The sequence below is a fragment of the Cotesia glomerata genome, linkage group LG10 (genome assembly GCF_020080835.1).
Source record: "Cotesia glomerata isolate CgM1 linkage group LG10, MPM_Cglom_v2.3, whole genome shotgun sequence".
NCBI classification, from domain to species: domain Eukaryota; kingdom Metazoa; phylum Arthropoda; class Insecta; order Hymenoptera; family Braconidae; genus Cotesia; species Cotesia glomerata.
This window is the reverse complement of record NC_058167.1, coordinates 14124490-14147085: the sequence shown is the minus strand read 5'-3', so window position 1 is coordinate 14147085 and position 22596 is coordinate 14124490. Positions and strand designations below refer to the sequence as shown.

Genomic DNA, 22596 nt, shown 5'->3' with positions numbered 1-22596 from the left:
AAGTAAATTTCTAATAAATTTCTAGTGTCGCGATATAAAGCGTGTGATCATAAGAAAACGGTATTTCTTATATTGCGCAAGCATCCGTAGTATTATAGTACACACCATTTCTACATACTCCGTACTACATACTATTTACTATAGACTATTCATGTGTATTTATATAAATATATATACTACGAATACTACGATTACTCCTTCTATGGCACTTGATCCTTTCATTTCATTTAATTAAATATAATTTTTATTTTACATACTCGTAAACTTGAAAGTCCATATCGCAAGACTCGTGCCAGTACTCGGATTACAAACATTAATACCAACATCAATGTATATTAATATATCGAACTTCGCTCAGTATGTGAAGAGTTTTATTAAATTTATTTAGTAGTATCATCGTATTTATATCGGTGTATTTATCACACCGAACGAATGCTGGTTATTTATTATTTTTATCATCAATCATTATTCATTTTCATTATCATGAGTTTTATTTTTGGAAAGTAGTTACATAACTTGTACTTTTTTATAAATCAACTTGTTACAGTCAATTAATCTACTAAAACGTAAAAAGTACAGTTTAATTTTATAAGAATTTTTTTTAAGATAATTTTTGACGATCGAAAAAAAAATTATTTAGTGTCAAAGATATTAAGTTTAAATTTTATTAAATTAAAATACGGAAAAAAAAAATTCGGCACATAAAATTAGTTAAATAAAAATTTATTTTAAAATTCAGATTCATTGCAAAATTATCTCGAAATTAGTCCGCTGAAAAAAAACTCTAGATTCATTCTATACGCTGTGTTTAATTAATTAATTCCGGTATTTTGAATGATGAGAGTGAATGCGGAGTAAAATTCACTCCCGATTTTTTACAGTGTACTTTTAATTTATTTTTAAAAAAATTGAATAAATAATTTAATAATAAAAAATACATGGAAAATTTTTTTAGTTTTGGCATTGACATAAAAATGACAACCCAATTTAAAATTTTTATATATAAATAAATTTAATTATACCACTATTAATGATTATTTATTATAATGATATGGAATGAAAAAACATCTCGATAAATAAAAGTATTGCACAACAAATTTAGCATTTAGTATAAGCAAAATTTATCTGATTAATATCAACTAGAGATTTGAAAATAAAAGCTTGATTCGTCAGGGCTATTTATATTTAATGTATGCAGAATGCTAAGTGATAATCGAGTGAAATAATTTAGCAAACTAAATACAATAAAAAGTATATGTACATGTATAAAATAAAATAAATATAAGAAGAGTGAGTGAGTTGAGTCCCTTACAAGACACTTGTTAGGGCACTTGACACGGTTATATTAGTGTCATTAGTCAGTAGTGAATCCTCTATACATAAAACGTACATAATAGGAAGTGTCTCATTGATGCATTTTGTATTCCCACTTATAACTATTATGTGTATACACGTGATGATGAGTATTGCGTGACTGGAGGCATGCGTGTGCTTAAATATATTTGTTTATCACGAGAAAAGTAATATAATGTCAAGTTTTAAATAACGTGTTCTGTACCAAGTGTCTTTGACTCTTTACTCAATTATTGTTTGAAAGAAAACTTTGAGAGCAAATACTCATGACTAACCACACGAGGAATATCAAATAATCGCGTTTTTAAATAGAATTTTTATCAATTATCACTTTTAATAATTAAAAAAATTTTTTTTTATTAAATTACCACATTCTTTTTATATTTCTGATTAATTCAAAATTAATGAATCAAATTAATTAAAAGACTATTTTAAATAATCAGAATTTTAAGCTGATAGTTATACGGTGGATTATTTTAATTGAAATTTTGTATTTTTATTACTAAAATTAATTAAAAAAATTATTAGTTGAGAATTTAGCGTTAAAACGAAATTCAAATTTTAATATTAAGTTTTTTTTTTTTAATTGTAATTTAAATAAAAATTTTAAACGTGTTGTAGCCAATTGAAAAATTATTTCATTCATTTCAAATATTATGAAAAAAATTCAAGAATTTACTTCAGGAATTTTCATTGATTAATTTTTCATTGAAATGAATAAAACTCGAAGAAAATAAATTAAACAACTCAGCGAATTATTTACAGTGCATTGATTGTTTAATTGAAAGAATGATTGATGATGAAATCATCGACTATTGCCGGGAATAAAATAAAAGTCAATTCAAGGTGTAATGAGACATTAAATAAAGCTGGTTATTGAGCCGAGATACGATGATAGACGATTTAGTAACGAGTTATATGTAATCTAATGGCTAGTTTATAGAAGTGTTCAAAAATGGTCGCTTTAAATCACTCGAGCACTTAATATAATGCATAATTTTCATTTCTATTCGTCCGCTCTATCTTACCCTGAATTATGCCACTGGTTATTTCATTGACTTCTTGCTTTCAACAGTCACAGCAATAGCAATAGCAGGTCTATAATCTTGTGTATTAATAATAATATTTGTATATATGCATACGTTATATATATATATATATATATATGAGGAGTAATTATTTATAATACATGCATAATGGGGTATTAAGGTACCCGAGTGTATGTAAGCATCGCTGCTGATTAACGAGCACAACGCCTCCGCTGATTGCTCGGCACCCGATTTAATAACGACCTCGTCCTGCATATTCTCTGTTACTCTGTACTGTCGTTTACGTACAAACCGACCGCTGGAGCGAATCGGAATTATTGTCCGGCGGAACTCAGATTACATGATCTCGGAAACAAGAGAGCTCACTTTTGTTTTATTGTAAATTATAATGCTGTAAGTGATACTCTGACCTTTTTTGCACTTTCATTTTTTAAGCGATATCGGGTTTATGGCTTTCAATGTCATTGCTATTGATATAGAAAATTTTTACTTTAAATCAATAAATTTTAAATAATTATCTTCATATTTATTAAAGTAGAAGATAATTTTCTCAATTGATTCTTATTTATTGGACTTAAAAAAATTTATTCAGCAAAAATGTAACTTGTAAAATTTTAAATATTCATTCAAATTTAATTTTTGATACAAAAAATTTTTTTTAAGTATTTAAAAAATTTTTAATCATTTCATTTCTAATACGAAACTTTGAAGTTGTAATTTTATTTTTTTTTAATACCAAAATTTCAATAAATATAAACTCTAAAAACATTATTAATAGATGATAAAAATAAAAATTTTTTTTTCAAAATTTTTACTACATTGATAACTTGCTAAAAAATTTTTTTATGTGGCCATATATGACCAATTTTTATATGTAGACATACATGAACATATCAGAAAATTTTTTTACTGATAATTTTCAATCGGAAAAAAAATAACTATCGAACATTTATTTTTAATTTTTTTATTGAATTTATCAAAGTAAATTATTTCATTTATTGAATAGAATTTTGTCTAAGAAAAAACATATTTTTCTCAGCTGTGTCAAGATAATAAGACGTCTAATAAGAATAACTAAGAGGACCCTACGAATACCTGTGAGTTAAGTCGGGTACAAAGTTTCATCATAAAAAAATATAAAAAAGGTCGTTTAGTTAACAAAGTTTTAAACAAAACTAATGTACTGATAAAAAACAAATACTATGCATCATTCCATGCTTATCTTCAGAATTTTTACAAAGTAAAAGTTAAAACAAAATCAAGAATAGAAGTAAAGAAAATGACGCGTGGTTGCATCATCAGTCAGAGAAAATTTGAAAAATAAGTGATACCGCAGACAATGACGCGCGTGTTGATTCATCTCGTCATTGTGTCAAACGTTTCTTTCTTCGTATCCTCTATCCTGTTAAATCTACGACTTCCGGAGATACTTAAAATGCTGCTGGAATTAAAATAGAAGCAAAAGGCTGAAATAAGTTTTAAGTTGTAGGAGACCAGAAAAACGTGACAGAAGACAGAAGGCATAACAGAAATTTTTAATTTTAAAGACGTAACGTCATTTCCGACGACTGTAAACTCCATATAAGTATACATTACAGTTCGAAAGGAAATCTGGAAGCCAGCTGGTTTTACAAAATATTATCTTTCATTTTTTTGGTACTTGATGTAATGCTCCAGTTCAATCTAACTCGATGCTTTGCTTCAAATCTGGTAAATAAATATTATTGAGTACACTACGCAGCTTATATTACGGTTACTGAGCTTTAGAATAAATCTCGAGGCTCGAGGCTATGTATTTTATGATTTCATATTGTGGACATAAATTTTAGGTATTTGAGTACTATGTCATCTGGAAAATGTTCAAAGGGCTTTTATTTAAAATCTGGAAAGTATTTGGATAAACTTGAGATAACCTCAATTGGATTTTTTAACTGCGGGTTCGTCGTTAATTTTTTTTTTATTTAGTATGAATATATTCCGACAATTAAAAGAAAAATTTTTAGTATAAAAAAAAAAATTAAATGCTTCAATAAAGATCAAAGAATTTTTTTTCAACTTTGACATTAACCTTGATATAATTTAAAAACTGAGATGTTTTTTTAATGATTTTTTTTAATTATTTAATAAATTAATACGAATATATTTAACTAAATTTTTGTAATTAAAAAAAAATTTCAAAAATTATTCATCAAATAAATAAATGTAATTCCATTAGAATTAAATTGATATCAATTCAAATACTTATGAGCAAAATTTCTTATTAGTCTTTCATTTACCCCCTGCTTGAAACAATTAGTCGAAATAAATGAGAAGTCTAGTCACCAATATCTAAATAAATTTGTTAAGACATCTCGCCATCAAATAAAATGATCGAAGTTTCTAAAAGTTCTAGATTAAACTACACCGAAATAAAGTGACCCGACAATATCAACCCATCCTATTTATTATATTTAGCAACTAAATTAAATCCATGTCACATTTTAGATTTATAGTACCATACTATGACGAGGGTTAACCAGGATATCTAATTATTATCGGACTAATTAATTCAATATCCTAAAAATTACGCCTGAAATTCCGAGAGGGAGGTGTGACGGCAAACAAAAAATTTCTTTAGAACATTTTTATAAGATTATTGTTAAACACGCGTATTGCAAACAAACAATTATATCTCATCCGTCCATCAATTTTATTTTATTCATGAAAAGTATCACGGAAATTCATATGTATATTTGTTATTTATTCAAACGATAGAGAATAAATGTACAACAGTTTTATCAAATATTAGCTCAGCGATTGAATGTAAATTAATATAATGTACTATCATAATAAATACTGTGTGAATTCCATGGCGCCACTTTTTTTATCTCGCATTATTGTGAATAAAAAAATAAATAGCTGACGATAAAAAGTTTGTTTTCAGAATTACTTGGCTTATCGGTACAGTAGGTAATTTCAATTCAATTTTCTTAGTTTTTATAAAAAATAAAATAGAAACTTTTATTTAAAAGATTTTAGATAGTATTGAATTTCATTGAAAGTCATTTCATGCAAACAAAGATACTAAGCTTAAAATAATGCGTTTGTACTTGACGTGTATCACTCGACAAATTTGACTTTCTATGTTATCGGTTCTATTCGATAAAGCGACACGTAACCCATAAAAAAAAAAAAAAAAAAAAAAAACCCAGTAGTAATTTTTACTTTTATTTCATCAGAAACGTGCGTCTAGTTTTAAGAATTATGTAAATTATTGAAGAATCCAGTCATGTGAATCTCCATTCATTTTTTTTTATTTTTATTGTTGTCATTAGCATTCGGCATTTATATTCTCTTCGCTCCTAACTCTACTTCTATTCGCTGGCTGAGGGGTATTATAAAGTATGTATGTATGTATTATATATATACATGTATACATAATATGGGTTAAGTGATGGCAGTAGTGATTACGAATAATGACGAGGGAGGAAGGGCAAGATGCGGATAATATAAGAAGAATCTAATATAATAATATAATATAATATAACTAAATAAAAAAAGAAAATGACGTAGCAGTTGTCATTATTCATAACTCATAATTGAGCTTGGGCATCCTCAGTGCCTCTCAACTCATGTCAATCAACTTTGAGAAGCTAAGGATGAAGATGAAGAATGGGTTAATCATTGCATACTTGTTGATTGTTGATCGAAGATATTAATGTTAGATGTTTTAGAGCGTGAGTTTGGAATCAGAGGAAGAATCTAACTGGGAATTTTGTGTATATATTTATTTATACTAGAGAAGAAATTATATAACTGGTTTGTAGTTGAACGTGATTCGGCACACGTGGTCTATGGTTCAATGACAGAGTGACCATGAGAAAGCCCGGAAGAATCCTAAAAATTCTTTTTTATGGCAAGATTAATGTCCCTTGAAATTAACTTGTTGCTGTTTTTGTTGCTTTGTAAATTAATTGACCGGAGGGATTAATATAGGTGTTATTTTAAGTTTATTGTCTATTAAATTTTAGTAGATCGTAAATTGGCCTTTATTTTAAAATCATTTCAATTGAAATTGGCTTTACTTTTTTTTTTTTTTTTTTTTATTATTAAAACATTTTAAGACTAACTTTTTAATTTTTGAAATTTTAATCAATTCCAAATTGGAATAATAAAAATTTATCCTTTTAGTTTTAATAAAATTTGCAGTTAACACTGATATAAAAATACTTCTAGAGATAAAATTTGAAATTATTTCTTTGTCGAATCAAGAAGAAAAATTTTTTTTTATAAAATTCATTCAATTCAAGGCATTAAGTCCATTTTTATTCTTCTACGAGTTAATTTAATCTAAAGTTACTTTTTAAGACAGCTAATTTTGTAAAGAAAATCTGAAAATAACCTTATAAGATTTTTTTTTGCATTGATTAAATTACTCCAAATTTTTTTTAATTTATCAAAAGTTGAATACTTATTGATTAAATTATTGCAATTAAAATTAAATTTCATGTAAATAAAAAATTCTACTTCCCTTTCAATGTAAGCCAACTAAGACAAGAAATTTAAAATTATTAATCATCGATTATTTAACAACTGACACTATAAATCTTCCAGACCGAATCCTATCAAATATTGACCAACGATTTCGGTCTATTTGCATTGTTCCTTCATATAATATACATATATATTCCTATACTAGTGGATTACATTAATATACCATCCAAATAAAGCAATGTAAATTCATCCATTGTTTATTTACTGTCAACAATCGACGTGAGATGTGAGTAATAATTACTATAATACAGGTATAATATATAGTAGGTATAAAATAATACACTGCGGCGTTAAAATAACAGTTTGCTGACCAGACCTGGAGTGTAAGAGGCGCCCATATGTGTCAAATAAATTTCCAAATGTCATTTCGAAAATAGAAGGGAAAAGTCAAGAAAGACCCACAAAGAAAAAACTAAACGATCTTTCTGATGCAACTGGGTACGTGACTTGTTAAGTCACAAGTCACGGGTTTTCATGGGGCCCCTCCTACTCGTGCTTCTTATTCTCTTGGCGCAGCTAAGAAAAATGTTTTTTCTTCTTTTAAGCTGTTTCAAGTCTGGGAATGGAAGGTCTGGTGCATCTGGAATCCGGAGGGTCTGGTTTGTAGCTTAGGTCTCTGTTTCTGAGTTTGTATGGCTGTAAAGTATCGGAATGGTACATACCGACCGTTTTCGGTTTTGGGGATAAGCTCGTTAAAATACACGAAAATTTTTGGGTGTTCTTATACTTAGATGTAGATGTTAGGAGTCGAGAAGGCTGGATATATATATGTATATAGAGATTTACATTCCTTACCATTATTGTTAACCTTGAACCCACCGGCGAAAGAGAAAGGACGAACGCTCACGGTGACCTAAAAAATATAAAAAAAATTTTGCTAAAAAATTTTTTTAATATTAATAGTTGTTAATTAATAATTGCAAAATTTTGTTGCGAAATTTTATTATAAATTGTTTATTTATTCAATTGAGTGAAGAAATATTGATGATTATTTTTCTTCGTGGTCATTTAACGACAGATTTTATTAATGATGATATTGTATTAATTTTTCCAAGTGATTTATTGTTTGTTTTAATTATTGTTTTTGTTTTTATAATTCTATAATTTATTTTTTGTATATTTAAGCGAAAATATTTTAATAAATTAACTAATTATTTTGATTTTTTGGGTAAGAAAAATTTTTTAATACTTAAAAAAAATTTGTTAATTCATAATTTATCGAAAAAAAATTAAAAGAGTTATTTGATTAAATACATTTAATTATTTATCAAATTTTCAAATAAAAAATAACTTGTCGATTATCATGTGATAGAAAAAAAAACCATAAAATATCTATATTTATTTTGGTGGCCTAATTATGTTAATTAAATTCCGAGCAGTTGAATAAACTTACAGCATTTAAATATATTACATTATTATCATTAACTTATCAATTTCATCGTGACAACTCGCTTTAGTTTTTAATGTATAATATGTATATATATTTGCATAAGTAAGATTTATACCCGCTAAATTATTAAAACGTTTTAGCGCCCCATTTACTTTTATTTTTAGCGTTTATTGTCCCGAGATTTATTTATTACACTCCATTATGTTTTTCCACTGTTTTATAAATAATTCTCATTGCATACAATTATAGTAATAGTAATAATAATAATGTATGTACATGCAGCGTTGCAGTATTGCATCATGTCTTGCATCTGGAGTACAAATGCATCATATGCTAAGCATAAAGATAGAGATCCGAAGTCCAAGCTTGAAAAAATTTTAATGCGACAAAAAAAACACGTGTTTGAATAATTATTTTTTTTTTGCCTATAATTATTCTCAATTATGCTGATGATTTTTTTTAGATTAGAAAACAATTATTTTTATTCAAAGACAAAGGCAAGGAATTATTTTTTTATATTTGAGAAAAAATGAAGAATAATTTGAATAAACATCTGGATAACGGGTATATTATATGAATTACATACAACCACCAAAATACTTTTGAATGGGGTCCATTCTTGTCTTATTCACCCCTTCCGGTCGTGTGTTCTGCATCGAACACATGCTCTATTATTTTTTTCTGTCTATACCCCCAATTCTTTTTAAACTCACTCTGAATCCATTGGCGTCGATGGATTTTTTTTAAAGGACAATGTGAATAAATAAAAAATGTCAAAATTTTTGTAGAAGGTAAAAAAATTTTTTTCAAGTTCAAAATTTGATTTCAAAAAAATTATTTTTTCAAAATTAAATAAATTATTAGAATTAAATTTATTGTTAGTTATAAGTAGTAACTTTTTCATTTTATATTTTTGAAAACAGTGTTGAAAATCATATCAACGAATTTTGATTTAAAAATAAATATTTAAAAATAAAATTGACTTTTCAAGGTCAGTATTATTATGAAATTTCGATAATAAATAATTATATTTATACCTAACTAATGACTACCGAAAATTGATTGCTTATCAGAAGAATTTAGAAAATAAATTTCTCCGAAAAAGATCAAGGTGATAAAATAAGAGCGATAAAAATAAATCGAAAAACATCAACACTTTTGTATATTATAAAATAGTATATTATATTAAATTACTATTCTAAGGAGTCATTTAACGTAGGACGTATAATGAGTAATTACAAAAGTTATTATCAATAATAAATTGAATTTTGTCGATAGTGGATCATAATGTCTCCATACATTGATAATGACTCTATATAATGCGATAACTCTGCAAGACGATAACAAAATTCTGGTCGTAAAAACTCGAGTGGATTGACGTCAATGCAATTAGATTTAATTGCGTGGGAAATTAAGAATTGGGACACTCTTGAGTTTTAGAATTAGTAAAGACAAAGAGAGGAGATAAAGATAAAAGCGGAATATTCGGGACGTGATGAAAGTATTAAACAACGAAATTAACACATCTTCATATAAATATATATATTTATTTATGTTTAATATTTGTTTGGTAAAAATTTATCGGTCACGTTGCATCAGTGCTCACTCAGTAGACGGAGCCATATGCTGTCTGAATAAATGCAGGTTCATGTAATGATAATTTTGGTAAAGTTGCTAACCGCATTGTAAGTTCTCATTGGAGCTCGCATAACGCATTACCATGCGTGAATATTGCATCAGTTTATTCAACGGTAGTAGAATACACAATCCGGAAGTTTGTCCAGGTGATGGGATGCATGGGATATATTTTATTCTCATTCTCATTGGGATAATAATTTTTTAAATAAACTTAAATTTGATTACAGTTATATTTTAGTCTTTGAATGACTTCTTTGTTTCTTTCTTCTATCTTACCAAATTATTTTGTAACTTTTTCACGATAAAAAAAATAATAATAATAATAATAATAAATGAAAACGAATATTTTATTATGACTGAATTTTTATAATAAAAAATTATTTAAGACCTCACAAAGTCTGAAAGTTTTATTGAAAAATTTTATTAAAGTAAAGTTGATTGAAAATTTTTTAATGTAAGTTAATAAAGTGACATTAATTAAATTTTCCACCAATATTTCATTGAAGTGAAACTACAATAAGTCTTTTAAAAATTATCTCATAGTATAGTGGAAATTAATTAGCGAAAATAAATTTCGACTTTGCCGAGCTTTAAAAATTTAAAAGAAAAAACAACAATAAAATAAAATTGAGTATTGTGATCCAATTTTACTCATAAAATTATCAAAAAATGCTTTTGAAATATTCTTTTTGGATCAAAAAAACAATATCAATTTTTTTTTGTTTACCAAAGAACAAAAGAAATAATGTACATGAAAAAATGAAGGATATTAGCATTAAAATTTAATAAAACATTAAAACTCATGGTCATGTAAAATATTTTCCATTTAAACATTCTCTTGACTCGGCACTTGAAGCATTTGATTATCGTCTACCCAAGCTCGACTCATTACATTACTTACATTCACATCGGACCATTTATCACCGTACAAAGCCTCTGAAAGTATACATGAATATATACCGAAAGTATAGAGTGTAATCTCGATATTACAATGGACAAATATACATCGGTATTGTAAGAAATGTATTTTTGATTTCACTCGTCCAGTGAGCCTTGAAGGTTCCAAACTAAAGAGAAACTTGTATATATATTTAAGTCTGGAGAGATCTTACGGCCTCACTTTATCTTCTATATTTATTTACGAACCGAAACCCCGAGGTGATAAAAACTGGAACAGTAAGTACTACTATGAGATCGGTCAGTCGATTGGTCGCCGTTCCTATTCGTGTTCTTGTTCTGGCTGGTCTTTGCTGTGTTTGTCAAGACAAAAAATTTATTTGAGGCTCAGTTCACTCGCTTCTTTCCTTACATCATATTTATTTTCAGGTAGTAAGCAAGTAAAGCAAAGAACAAGTGGAACTGAACATGAACATGAACATAAAGGACCAGACAAAATTAATTTCAGCAAAATATGAGAGTATAATGCAATATAATACAATAGAAGAAATCCCACCGAAACATTAAGCGTAATTTTAATTGTTTTATATATTTATTTTAACCTTGAGTTTAAATTCGCTCTTGCGTCTGGTGATTTTATCTCGTAATTAAAAGCTCCTTGCAGTTGTACATTTAAATGATTATAATGTACAGAGTGTACAGTAGTGTATATGGTAGACATAGAGGGCATTACATAGAATATCTTTATTCTTAAATTTTAATTTAAGTTTTTAAATCTCTTGATTGATAATTTTTTATAAATTATACAGGAAATTTAATTAAAATTACGACTTTTTTTGTTTATATATTTTAATATTTATATGTTTCGACTTTGTTGAACGAATTGAAGTAACAAATTTTTATAGAAAACCTAATTAAATATTGTAATAATATTTTAAAAGTTAAAAGAAATAAATATGTATGTATAACATGAGAAAGTTTAGCAGTAACTCGGACCACTCACTGTTGTAATTGACCGTAAATAATTTTTTTAGAGTCACGACTCAACTGAGTAGTGAGTAGTCAGTATTGTTATTATACTTGTACTATTTTTTTCTATTATATTTAGTAGTTTTGAATTTGTGAGCGGTGTGAATGATGTAATGACGGAAAAATTTTGTATAAGTAAATGTGAACTTTTTTTTTCAGTGTAATTGCAGGGCAGTCTGTAAAATGAAGTTTTATTTCGGCGTTTTCGACCGTGAAAGTCATGGAAATTTCAGTTATTTGGGGACTATGGGAAAAATTTTGGAAATAAAAAAATATTTTTTCAAATGAAAGAATTATACATCAACACATTAAATTTAATTTTTTAATAAAAATATTATCCGTTTAAAAATTTAATTGAAATGTTTTCTTTTAAAAGAATTAAATTTAATCTGTTAATTTTTTATTGAAAAATTGGATTTAATGTTTAATAAAAATACTGAAATTTAAAAATAATTTTTTTTTTTTAATTAAATACTTTTTTCTGATATTGCAATTACAAAAAAAATTAAATCCCATTATTTTATAAAATAAACAATTCCCAAAAAAATTTCTCAATTTTTTATCAATTAAAAAATCCCAAATTTCGGTCCAAAGCAAAATTTTCTCCAAAAATTTTAAAAATTAAAATCCAAAGATCTTAATTCAGAGCTTCGTATTTATCTACTGAAGTAACCCAGCGATTTTCCTTTCCTTGTAAGTCCAACCATCGAGATGATCCAGATGGGGCCCAAAGTTAACGGTCGTACAAAGCTCGACTCGCGTAGTCAGTGTTGTGAGCTCTGCTCATATTATACAATATACAATACTTGGAGCAGAGCAGAGTTTATTCTCATTCTAAATTCCCAACGAAACGCAACTACAACTTATTGTAGCACGTAGAACAACGAGCATACAGCAACTGTAGAGTTCCCGTATATAAAATGTACTGTACTGGGTATAGTACCTCTGTTCTGACGGCGTGCTCAGAAAGAGAAAGAAGCGTATCCCCTACCCAGTCCTCAGGGGTTACCATTACCACGGTCCCCCTTTCAAAGAACCTCGACAGAGACGGGACTAAAAAAAGACAAAGACCGGAGTAAAAAAACTGTGTCCCCCATCCTGCAACCCGCGATCCCCCTCGCGGCCCCAAAGGACCCCTTCCCCTCGGCACGTTTTTCCCCCCGGCCCAACAAATCCACTGGCACTTCTCGTCAGTCGACGACCAAGAGACTCGTACGTACGTGCTGCTTATGCTGACGTTCGACGACAATCGCTAGCCCAAGCCACCGATACTTTAATATTTATCCTTTTTCTGTGATATATACATACACACACACACATATATGTAATATATATACGTATATACATATATACACACATACACACATGTGCACCAATGCGATACATGTTAACACGTGCAAAACGATACGCTGGGACCGCCGATTTTTTAGTTTTTTTTTATTTGTCATAAATCCTCAGGAGTGATCGGCAAATTTATCCTTAAAAGCTCCGAAAATCTTTTCGAGTAAGAAAGTAGTACGACCAACAATCGCCAGACAAAAGTGACCAATCGTTTAATATTTTTAATTAAAAATATAATTTTAAACCGATTTTTTATTATTTTTACACGAAAAAGTGTTTCAAAATTGCGCGAAAATTTGTTTACATTCAACACGTGTCCTTGACTTTGGAGCAGTGAGATCGATTGGAGGACCTGTTGATATTATTTTACAAAATTATTTGAAGAGTTTTATAAGCTTACAATCATCTCTGTGGTTGATTTTATTAATAAAAAATAAAATAATAAATCGTGAGCTGCAGAATTTATTGTATCGATCGAGGAGATTATTGCTGCTGGAGATCGAGGAGAAACGAGTGATAATAATAACAAGGCATTATATTTTATTAAGTGGGAGAAGTAAATTCAGTGGACAGCTGTGCTGGTACCGGTCGGTCATCCGGTCTTTGAAAAACACGCCAAGATACGGGATGCGTTTTCAACACTAGTTTTTTTTTATATTAAATTATTTTTTTTTTAAATATTATTTTGAGTCTATTATCGATTATTGTGATTGAGGATTAAAGATGTATAATTTGCTTCGGGGGTTGAGCACATATCTAAAATGGCAGGACATAAAGACCGACTCAATGGTGTTTCGGATGCACAACATCTTCACCACGGTGTTGCTCCTCATGTGCTCGATGATTATCACCGCCACCCAGTACGTCGGTAATCCGATATCCTGTATTGTCGGTAAGGATCTGCCGAACAATGTTGTTAATACTTTTTGCTGGATTACTTCCACGTTTACTATGCCTGATGCGTTTAATCGTCAGGTAAATATTTCTTTTATTAATTTATAATTTTTAGTTTTTATATTTAATTATGACGAAGTTAATTGATTATTTTTTATTTTTTTTTTGTAAGGAACATTGATTAATGATTTTTTAATGTTTTTATTGAAGAATGAAGGATTATCTTTTGAAATTACTAATTTTATTTTGGTGATTAATGACAGGAATATTTGTTACTCATTACCGTATTGCTTATTGATATTCCAGGCTTACAGAGCTCGAAGTTATTGTAAAGAATGGAGGGGAGGGGGTTATCTGAATTTTCCATGTTTGAAAGGTTTCAAAAGATTTTAAGAATTTTGTGAATCATTTCTTAATAATTCATGAATTTTTCATTTTTTTATTTTTCATTTTGAGGCTGTTAATTATTTTTAGACTTGGAAATTTTTTTTAAATTTTTCTACATAAATTTTTTATCTGATTTAATTTTTTTATCAAATTTAATATTGATAAAAAATTAAAATTCTTTAAGAATAAATTTTATTTCTAGATTTGGAAATTTTTTTTGAGATCAAAGAAATCAATTAAGGACTAAAATTAATTTTTTTTAAAGGAATTTTGCTAAAGAAATTAATAATTGATTTAAAATAAATTTTTTTGATAATTAAATAAATTAATAAGAGACTAAAATAAATTTTTTTTCAAAATAAATTATACCGTGGCAAATTTTTAGAATTATTTTCTCCAATTTAAATCTAAGAAAACTTATACATTTACAAATTCATAACAATAAATAAAGGACCACCAACACTTGAAATAAATAAATAGTTTAATAAAAAATATTTATCCGAGTACAACTTAGTTTTATTTAGTTTAAAAACAGAAACTAAAGAAAAAGAAAGAGAAAAAAAAATAATTACTGTTTACATGATAGATGTAAGACGAATATAATCAAGTATCAAGGCAGTTCTGGGAGGCAATTAAGTGCTTATCCAGCTGAATCTCACAGTATTTACATACATGTATCTTGATATATAATAATAATATAACTTGCGGCAGAAAGAGTTGAGAGTATTTAACAGACTGAATTGTATAACCCATGGAATTATTTACAGCATGTTTCAATAACACCAGTATTATATATCACCTACATTGATATACATTCTCATATATAAACATATAAATATATAAATATATAAATCCACGTGACGAAGGTAGACGTAAAATCGACGCGTGTTCAGATAGAGAGTCCTCGAGGGATTCAAATTACCCGTAGGATCTTGTCCCCTACTTGCTGAGTCTTATCACACTGGAGAATCCAGTTTGCGTTTTAGTCGTGTTCGCGTTATAGCTGCTACGGCAGATATTCAAGCAAATTAAACCTCTTATCTCGCTACACTCGCTTTTAGTTACCTATTATACTAACACATACTATATCCGTATAATTAATTTTGTTTTAGACTTTGTTTGAGAACCGGGAGACCTTTTCCCCGAAAAGTTCCATAAAAAGTATAATTTTATTGCCCACGGATCCTAATTACGGTAAATTAGGGTCAAATTTTTCAGGATTACGGCAAAAAAGGTTTTACTTAATACGCACAAAAAGGTTTTACAACTTAAAAAATTCTCAGAGAGACTTGAGTTGTTTTTCAGCAAGAAGAAATTTTACTGGAAAGCATTCTATAACTTTCAAAAATTTATTTAGTTTTATATAATCCAAAAAATCATTGAAATAAACTAAAAATTCGTCGAGAATAAACAAATAAATCTATCATTTGTTGTATTTTGTTTTTTTTTTAAAAAGACTCTTTCTATCCCTGAAAAATTTGGTATTTCAAATTACTATCTAACTTGGTGTCGTTTAATAATAATTTATGAAAAACTAAAGTTGTATATTCTCTGTTACTTTATACAAAATATGTGTAGTAACATTTTTTTTATTTTTGGGCATGCGTGTTATAATCATAGCTGGAGCTAAGTTCAGTTAGAGAAAAAAATACTGCGAAATATTTAAATTACTTTAATAATTGACAATAATACATTTTTTCCCTATTTTTTTTTTTTTTTATCAATTATTAATATAATTTTAATTTTTTTGTTATTTAAAAATGAATGAGTATACTGAAAAAAAATAGATTATTTTTTTTTATAAAGCAAAAAATAGTGGAAATTAGTAAAATAAAGAAACGAAATAGTAAAATAAATAAAATTTTTCAGGTTGGCGTAGAAGTAGCACATCCTGGAGTATCAAATGACTTTGGCGATGCCGGAGCAAGGAAATACTATACTTATTATCAATGGGTCTGCTTCGTTTTGTTCTTCCAGGTAAAGTCTATCTATACTACACTAAAATAAATATATTTATCATCATAAAAACACAATACTTGATTGACATTCAATGATATTTAAAAGCAGCTGTATTTATATATTATGTATAGAAAGATATAAATAAATAATTGAATGGTATGCTGAAGGACTTGTGTTTCAAATCGCTGATATCAATTACCAGCTAATACGAGACGAGACTTTCTATACTCTATACTCGACAATAATATGTATTATAAATAAAATAGTAATGGGATTTATTTCCAGGCGATGTTTTGCTACCTTCCGCACTGGCTGTGGAGTCTTTGGGAAGGTGGACTCGCGAGCACCCTAGTTATGGGTCTCAATCATGGGCTAGATAATGAGGAAACGATATGCAAGAAGAAAAACACGTTGATGGACTATTTGGTGACTCACATCAAGGTATTGTGGGAGATCAATTTTTCAATTATGCTTTATGTTATGTGCTATATTATATATGATCAATCTGAATAACCTTGATATAATGTGCTGAATCAAATTTTTCTTATTATTTATTTATTTTATGTTACTCACCATGATTCAATCAGCATTCTTTTACTGTTATGGATTTATTTATTTTTATACTTTTAGAGGAATTATTTTGTAAGAAATAAATTTGTCTTGATGATTTTTCTTAAAAGGGTAAACATTTTTCATAAATATGTTTAAAATATACAAGTTGTATTTTTGAGCTCAAAACTTCGGAATAGATGATTTTTCAAGCGTTTTTAACTTAAATAACAAAATTTTAATTCATTCTATTTTCCAAGAAATGGTAGGATTTTTTTTTTCAATTTTATGCATTGAATTTATCTCTAAAAAATGTTAGATTGAAAATTAAGTTAAAAAATCCTTGAAAATAAATGTCAAAATTCTGGTAAAATAAAATTAAAATTCAGAAATTTGATTTTAAATATATTGCTAAAGATGTTATAAAAAATACTTGCCTTTAAGGCTAGTAAATAATATAAATGACTGTTATTAATAATAATCTAACTAAACAACGCCGCTAAAAAGTTAAAAATATAAAAGAAAGGAAGAAGGAAAGAAATGACATATTTAAAAGTAAAGAAGACAAGAAAAGAGAATATTAACAAGAACATATTTGACTCGTACTCAATTTACTCTCATTGAATCTAATTCACGCTAATTTGCTTCCCGTCTTTACTGTTATTATTATTACTATAGTCAAATATACAATCAGTGTTATTTAATATTCTTTTTTTGAAAATTTTTAACTTGAAACTCTTAAGACTTTATCAATTGACCTCAATATTATTCTAATACTCTTCAATTTTTTTTCTAATTTTTATCATATATATCTAATTTTATTTTAAAAGAAATTTTTATAATCAAATTTTGTATCAGAAAGATGTTGACCTAAATCTGTGTCTTTTCACGATTTCATATATTTTTTGATGGTCAATTTTTTATGTCAAGCTTTTGGCGAAGTTTCGAATAGTTTGTTAGATCTGCAAATTTGGTCCGTCATATTTTTTATTAAATAATTGGTAATTGATCCTGACATAGCAATATTATTTTTAAATTTATTTTAAGTACCCAAATTATGGATATTGTGATTAAAAACATCGAAAAATCATTCAGCTAAAATTTATTGCTCATAATTCATAATTATCGTCGGTCATAGTAACTTCAGATTGCTAGTTATTATTATTTTTTTTTTTTATTATTATTAATTAAAAAAAAAATTATTTATTCACAGAGCCACAATATGTACGTGTACCGTTATTTCATCTGCGAAGTATTGTGTGTAATAAACATCTTTGTCCAATTATATCTAATGAATCGTTTCTTTGACGGAGAATTTATGAGCTATGGTCTGCGAGTGCTGCAATTCTCGGACACACCGCAAGAAGAACGAGTTGACCCGATGGTCTACGTATTCCCGCGAGTAACCAAGTGCATTTTCCACAAGTACGGAGCCTCTGGAACGATCCAGACCCATGATTCGCTCTGCATCCTGCCGTTGAATATCGTCAACGAGAAAACTTACATCTTCATCTGGTTCTGGTACATAATCCTCTCGATCTTCTTGGTCGGGCTGATGATCTACCGCGCCGGGCTCATTTTCTTGCCCTCAGTTCGGCCCTACGTACTCAAGTACTCCGGAAGATTGCTGTCGATCGAGACCTGCTCGAACATCAGCAAAAAATTGGACCTCGGGGACTGGTGGCTGCTCTACATTTTGCAATCAAACATGGACTCGCTTGTTTATCGCGAGTTGCTCGAAGAGCTCACTAAGAAAGTCGGCAGCCATATGTCGCAGCCAGTTAATCAATAGTTTCTTTTAGTTTAGTTTTTATTTAAATGTCATTATCATTATAATTAGTTAAAATTTTATTTTGAAAATTTTTATTTTAATATTGCGTCTCTGGTAATTAAAATTATTTGAAAATTTTGAATTTTTTATGATGGTACTACTAACATAAAAAATTTTAATTAAAAAAAAATAATAATTTGAAATATTTAGTTTCAATTTTAGAAGAAATTTTTTGACCAAAAATTTCATAAAATTTTCAACAAGAGACGTAACATTTAAATTAAATTTCAATCTCTAGTGATAACCGAAGAAATTTTTTTATCTTTACAATTATAAAAAGACAATTAATATGTGATTTATATTATATTAATCTAACACTGATATTAACAATGACCAATTATTTTAAAGATTAATTAAATAAATGTATACGACATAATCATATGGTCATATATTGCATTTCTGTAATATGGTCACATATATATTTAATTAAAAAAGAACAATTATTATGACTAAAAAAAAATTATTTTCAAATTTTACAAGACTTGGATTTTTACGATTTATCTATTTTATATATTTTTTTTGATAAAATTTTATACGCTCAGAATCATGTCATGTATCGGATGTTTGTGAAATAAATTAATCGAAAAGAATTTTTACTGAGAAGAAATCGATTTCTTTTGACTGCTCAACAATTATTTGTATATTCCCGGTGGTTAAAATAATGTATGGAATGTTTTATTGTAATAAATGTTATATTTAAAATAAAACGACAAATGAATATTTTACATGACAGGGAGACTGAGACTGAGATAAATTAATGTTATTGAAGCCACGAGATTAAAGGCTGTTTATTAATAAACAAAGTAAATTGAATAAAATGAAATACTGTAATTTCAAGAACAATTGTGTACAATAATTAAAATTTCATCGAGGATTCGATGGTTGTGATACAGTAATGTATTTTTGAATTGAATGGTTATTAAATTTTTGAGATTTTTAGTCCAGTGGTCTATAGGTAGTTTTTATTATTTAGTAATTAATGCTTAAGCATAAGTCATGTATAAGATTTTTATTTTAAGAGAGATAAATAATGAAGAATGTATTGTATTAATTATTTACTAAATGTATGAGTTAGTGGTGAAGTAAATTTATATCAAATTTATTATGACAATAAAGTAATAAATAGTTTATTAATAAAAATATATATTATATATTGAAATATTTTTATCATTATTTATGTTTGCGCTTGTAAAAATAAAATATTGCATAAGGAATTAATGTGATATAATTATATCGGTTATGAAATGTTTTTAATTAAAAAATGCAATCTTATCGATTTATATGGAAACCTTTAGTCGGTAATTAAAGTCAATAGCCTATTGAATTAAAGATGACAGTAGCGCATTCAAGTAACCGATTATGGGAAACTATTAATTATTAAGTAAGTAAGATACATTTTTTTCTACGAATAAGGCTATTAAATTTTCTAATAAGAAAAATTTTTTTTTAATAAAAAAATAATAAGAAAATTTTAAGTTATTATTATTGCAATAGACGTTTTGAAAATTTTATTATTATTAAATAATTAGTAGAACAATTTGAATAATAATAATAACAAAATTTTGAAAAGATTTATTGCAAAAATATAAAATAGGTTGAAATGATTGAAAGTGATTTTTGATCACTAGTTACGAGCAATTAAGGACGTACGTAAAGTCAGAGGGCAAAGATAAATGAATACTTCATGGGCATGAAACAGTTTATTGTCATAGTGTACGTAGTTAAGAGTTGGTGTACTGGTGCATAATATAACTAACGCATCACTCTCTCTCACACAAGATAAATAACTACTTGGAGAAATAAGTCGGCTAAGAGTATTCTGCAAAATTTACTGCCTATGCTGACAGAGCGGCTGCTGTACTCTCTGGTCTTTGCTTATAATTTCGTCATAATAAAAGCTTAATCACGAAATCACAATATCAACGGTCTTTGCTTGCAACACCTGCCTTCGTTAGCGCCTTTCGTTATCTTTACTCTGTTTGTTCTATGATTTATAGTCATATCTTATACATCAATAACGCCTTGTTCTCCTCTTCTCATAATTATGTACCTAAAGTTCCGGACGTTCGTGAAACGAAATTGTTTTTAATTCATAATTTTGACTCTATTAAAAAGATCACGCCAATTATTTCTGAAAATTGTTCTTTTGGGGTCTCGAAGGTACAAAAAAAAATTTGAACCCTCTCTACCCTTATTTTTTAAAAACGCGCATACGGGTAAGAGTTTAGAGGTAACTTTTTTCTTATCATGTAAATTTTAACTGAGATATTTTTGGACAAAATATCTTTATAGTTATCATTTTTATTTAATAAATAGATTTTTACAATATTGACCTATTTAATTGGCATTGATAAAGTACTTATTGGCCGATGCTTCACTTAAAATCATACAAGTAAGTTACTTTCTCCAAATAACTCAAGCACGTTCAAGTGCCATGACCTTAATAGGCAACTTTATTATTTTATCCATTTCTGTAAACTGTCAATCAATTATTTTAAAGCCCACTGTGAATTATTTTCATAAAAAAATTTTCCGGCAACAAAGAATTCTAAATCTCAAAATAAATAAATTCTGTTTGTGTATATTTATATTTATATTTCGAGTAGAATAATAAATTTATTTAAGCCCAAAAGATTACCGTAAGCCTACGTCACCCTCTTTCATCAGCGTTACGCTCTGAATACCCAAAAATCCTGGCACTAAAGATTTACTGCCCAGTATGTGTTGAAGTATCGATTTATATATTTTGTCACTTTTCAGTATTTTCTGTTAAAAGTTGGAGATAAATTTTATTGAATCAAAAATAGAATAATTCTTTGGACCTTTGAAATGCCTTTTTCATTATCCTTGGACTAGATAAATATGAAAAAACAATAAAAATTCAATAAAAATGCATGCATAAATCGAATAAAAAATTTTGAATTTGATTATTTTGAATAAAGAAACAATTGTTATAAATTATAAATTATGACGTTCAATTTTGTGACGGTAAATGGTATGTTTGTACTAAGCTTATGGTTTTTAATTTTAATTCTACAAATTTGAGCTCAGATTTACGATTTGTTGTTTTGGAGAATGTATACTTAGGTCCAAAGATAATTTGTAGTAGACAAAAGCCTAAGTAGGATTAAATACATGATAAATAATTCGGGGAAAAAATTTTTGCCAGTTAGTTCTTGGATGAAAATAAATTTTTTTAAATTATAAAATTTAGTTATTTATTTATTTAAAAAAATTTTTTTATGTATAAAAGCTTCATCTTTGTTTCAAAATTAATTTTTAATTAAATTAAAATTTTTAATTAATTTAAAAAGAAATTTTTTAATTTAAAAAACTGACCACTTAGTAAGTTTTATTTATTTTTGTTTTTTTTTTTTTTTTCTAAGAATTTTCTACGTATAAAAGCTTTAATATTTTTAGATTAATTTTTGTAAACAGTAGATAAATAAATATTAAATAGATATAATTTAAACCAAGAGCTTTTAGTCTGAACTAATGAGCTTTAAAAAATTAACCACTTTTAAATGAAAATGAATTTTTAAAAAATGAACACGTATCTTTTGAGTAAATTTTAATTGCTACCATAACTTAAACTGAATATTACCTCATTAAAATATAGAAGAACAAATAATTTAGCTTTTACTTGACCTAATAAGTCTAAAAAATTACCCACTTAATATTTAATGCTTACACCTAAAATTTCACCTACAAAAAATTATTTCTATAGTAAAAAAAAATTTTTTACT

General features: G+C 27.3%; 1 protein-coding gene and 1 long non-coding RNA gene across 5 annotated transcripts in view; one reads left to right on the top strand and one right to left on the bottom strand.

Moving 5' to 3' along the window:
- Positions 1-7116: 7116 nt before the first annotated feature.
- The window catches only part of LOC123273095, a 31921-nt gene continuing 16441 nt past the window's right edge, over positions 7117-22596 (bottom strand). For 3 of the 4 annotated variants that reach the window (XR_006511256.1, XR_006511254.1, XR_006511253.1), the window contains exons 3-4: positions 7731-7788; positions 7117-7571 (exon numbers count right to left, since the gene is read on the bottom strand). This is a non-coding gene — a long non-coding RNA (uncharacterized LOC123273095). The remainder of the gene's footprint in view (positions 7572-7730; positions 7789-22596) is intronic. The other variant, XR_006511255.1, reaches the window with a different exon arrangement.
- Positions 12863-19913, top strand: LOC123273093 (innexin inx1). Its single transcript, XM_044740294.1, has 4 exons — positions 12863-14205; positions 16381-16488; positions 16756-16911; positions 18233-19913. The coding sequence occupies exons 1-4, from the start codon at positions 13954-13956 to the stop codon at positions 18809-18811; spliced, it is 1095 nt and encodes a 364-aa protein (XP_044596229.1). The 5' UTR covers positions 12863-13953; the 3' UTR covers positions 18812-19913.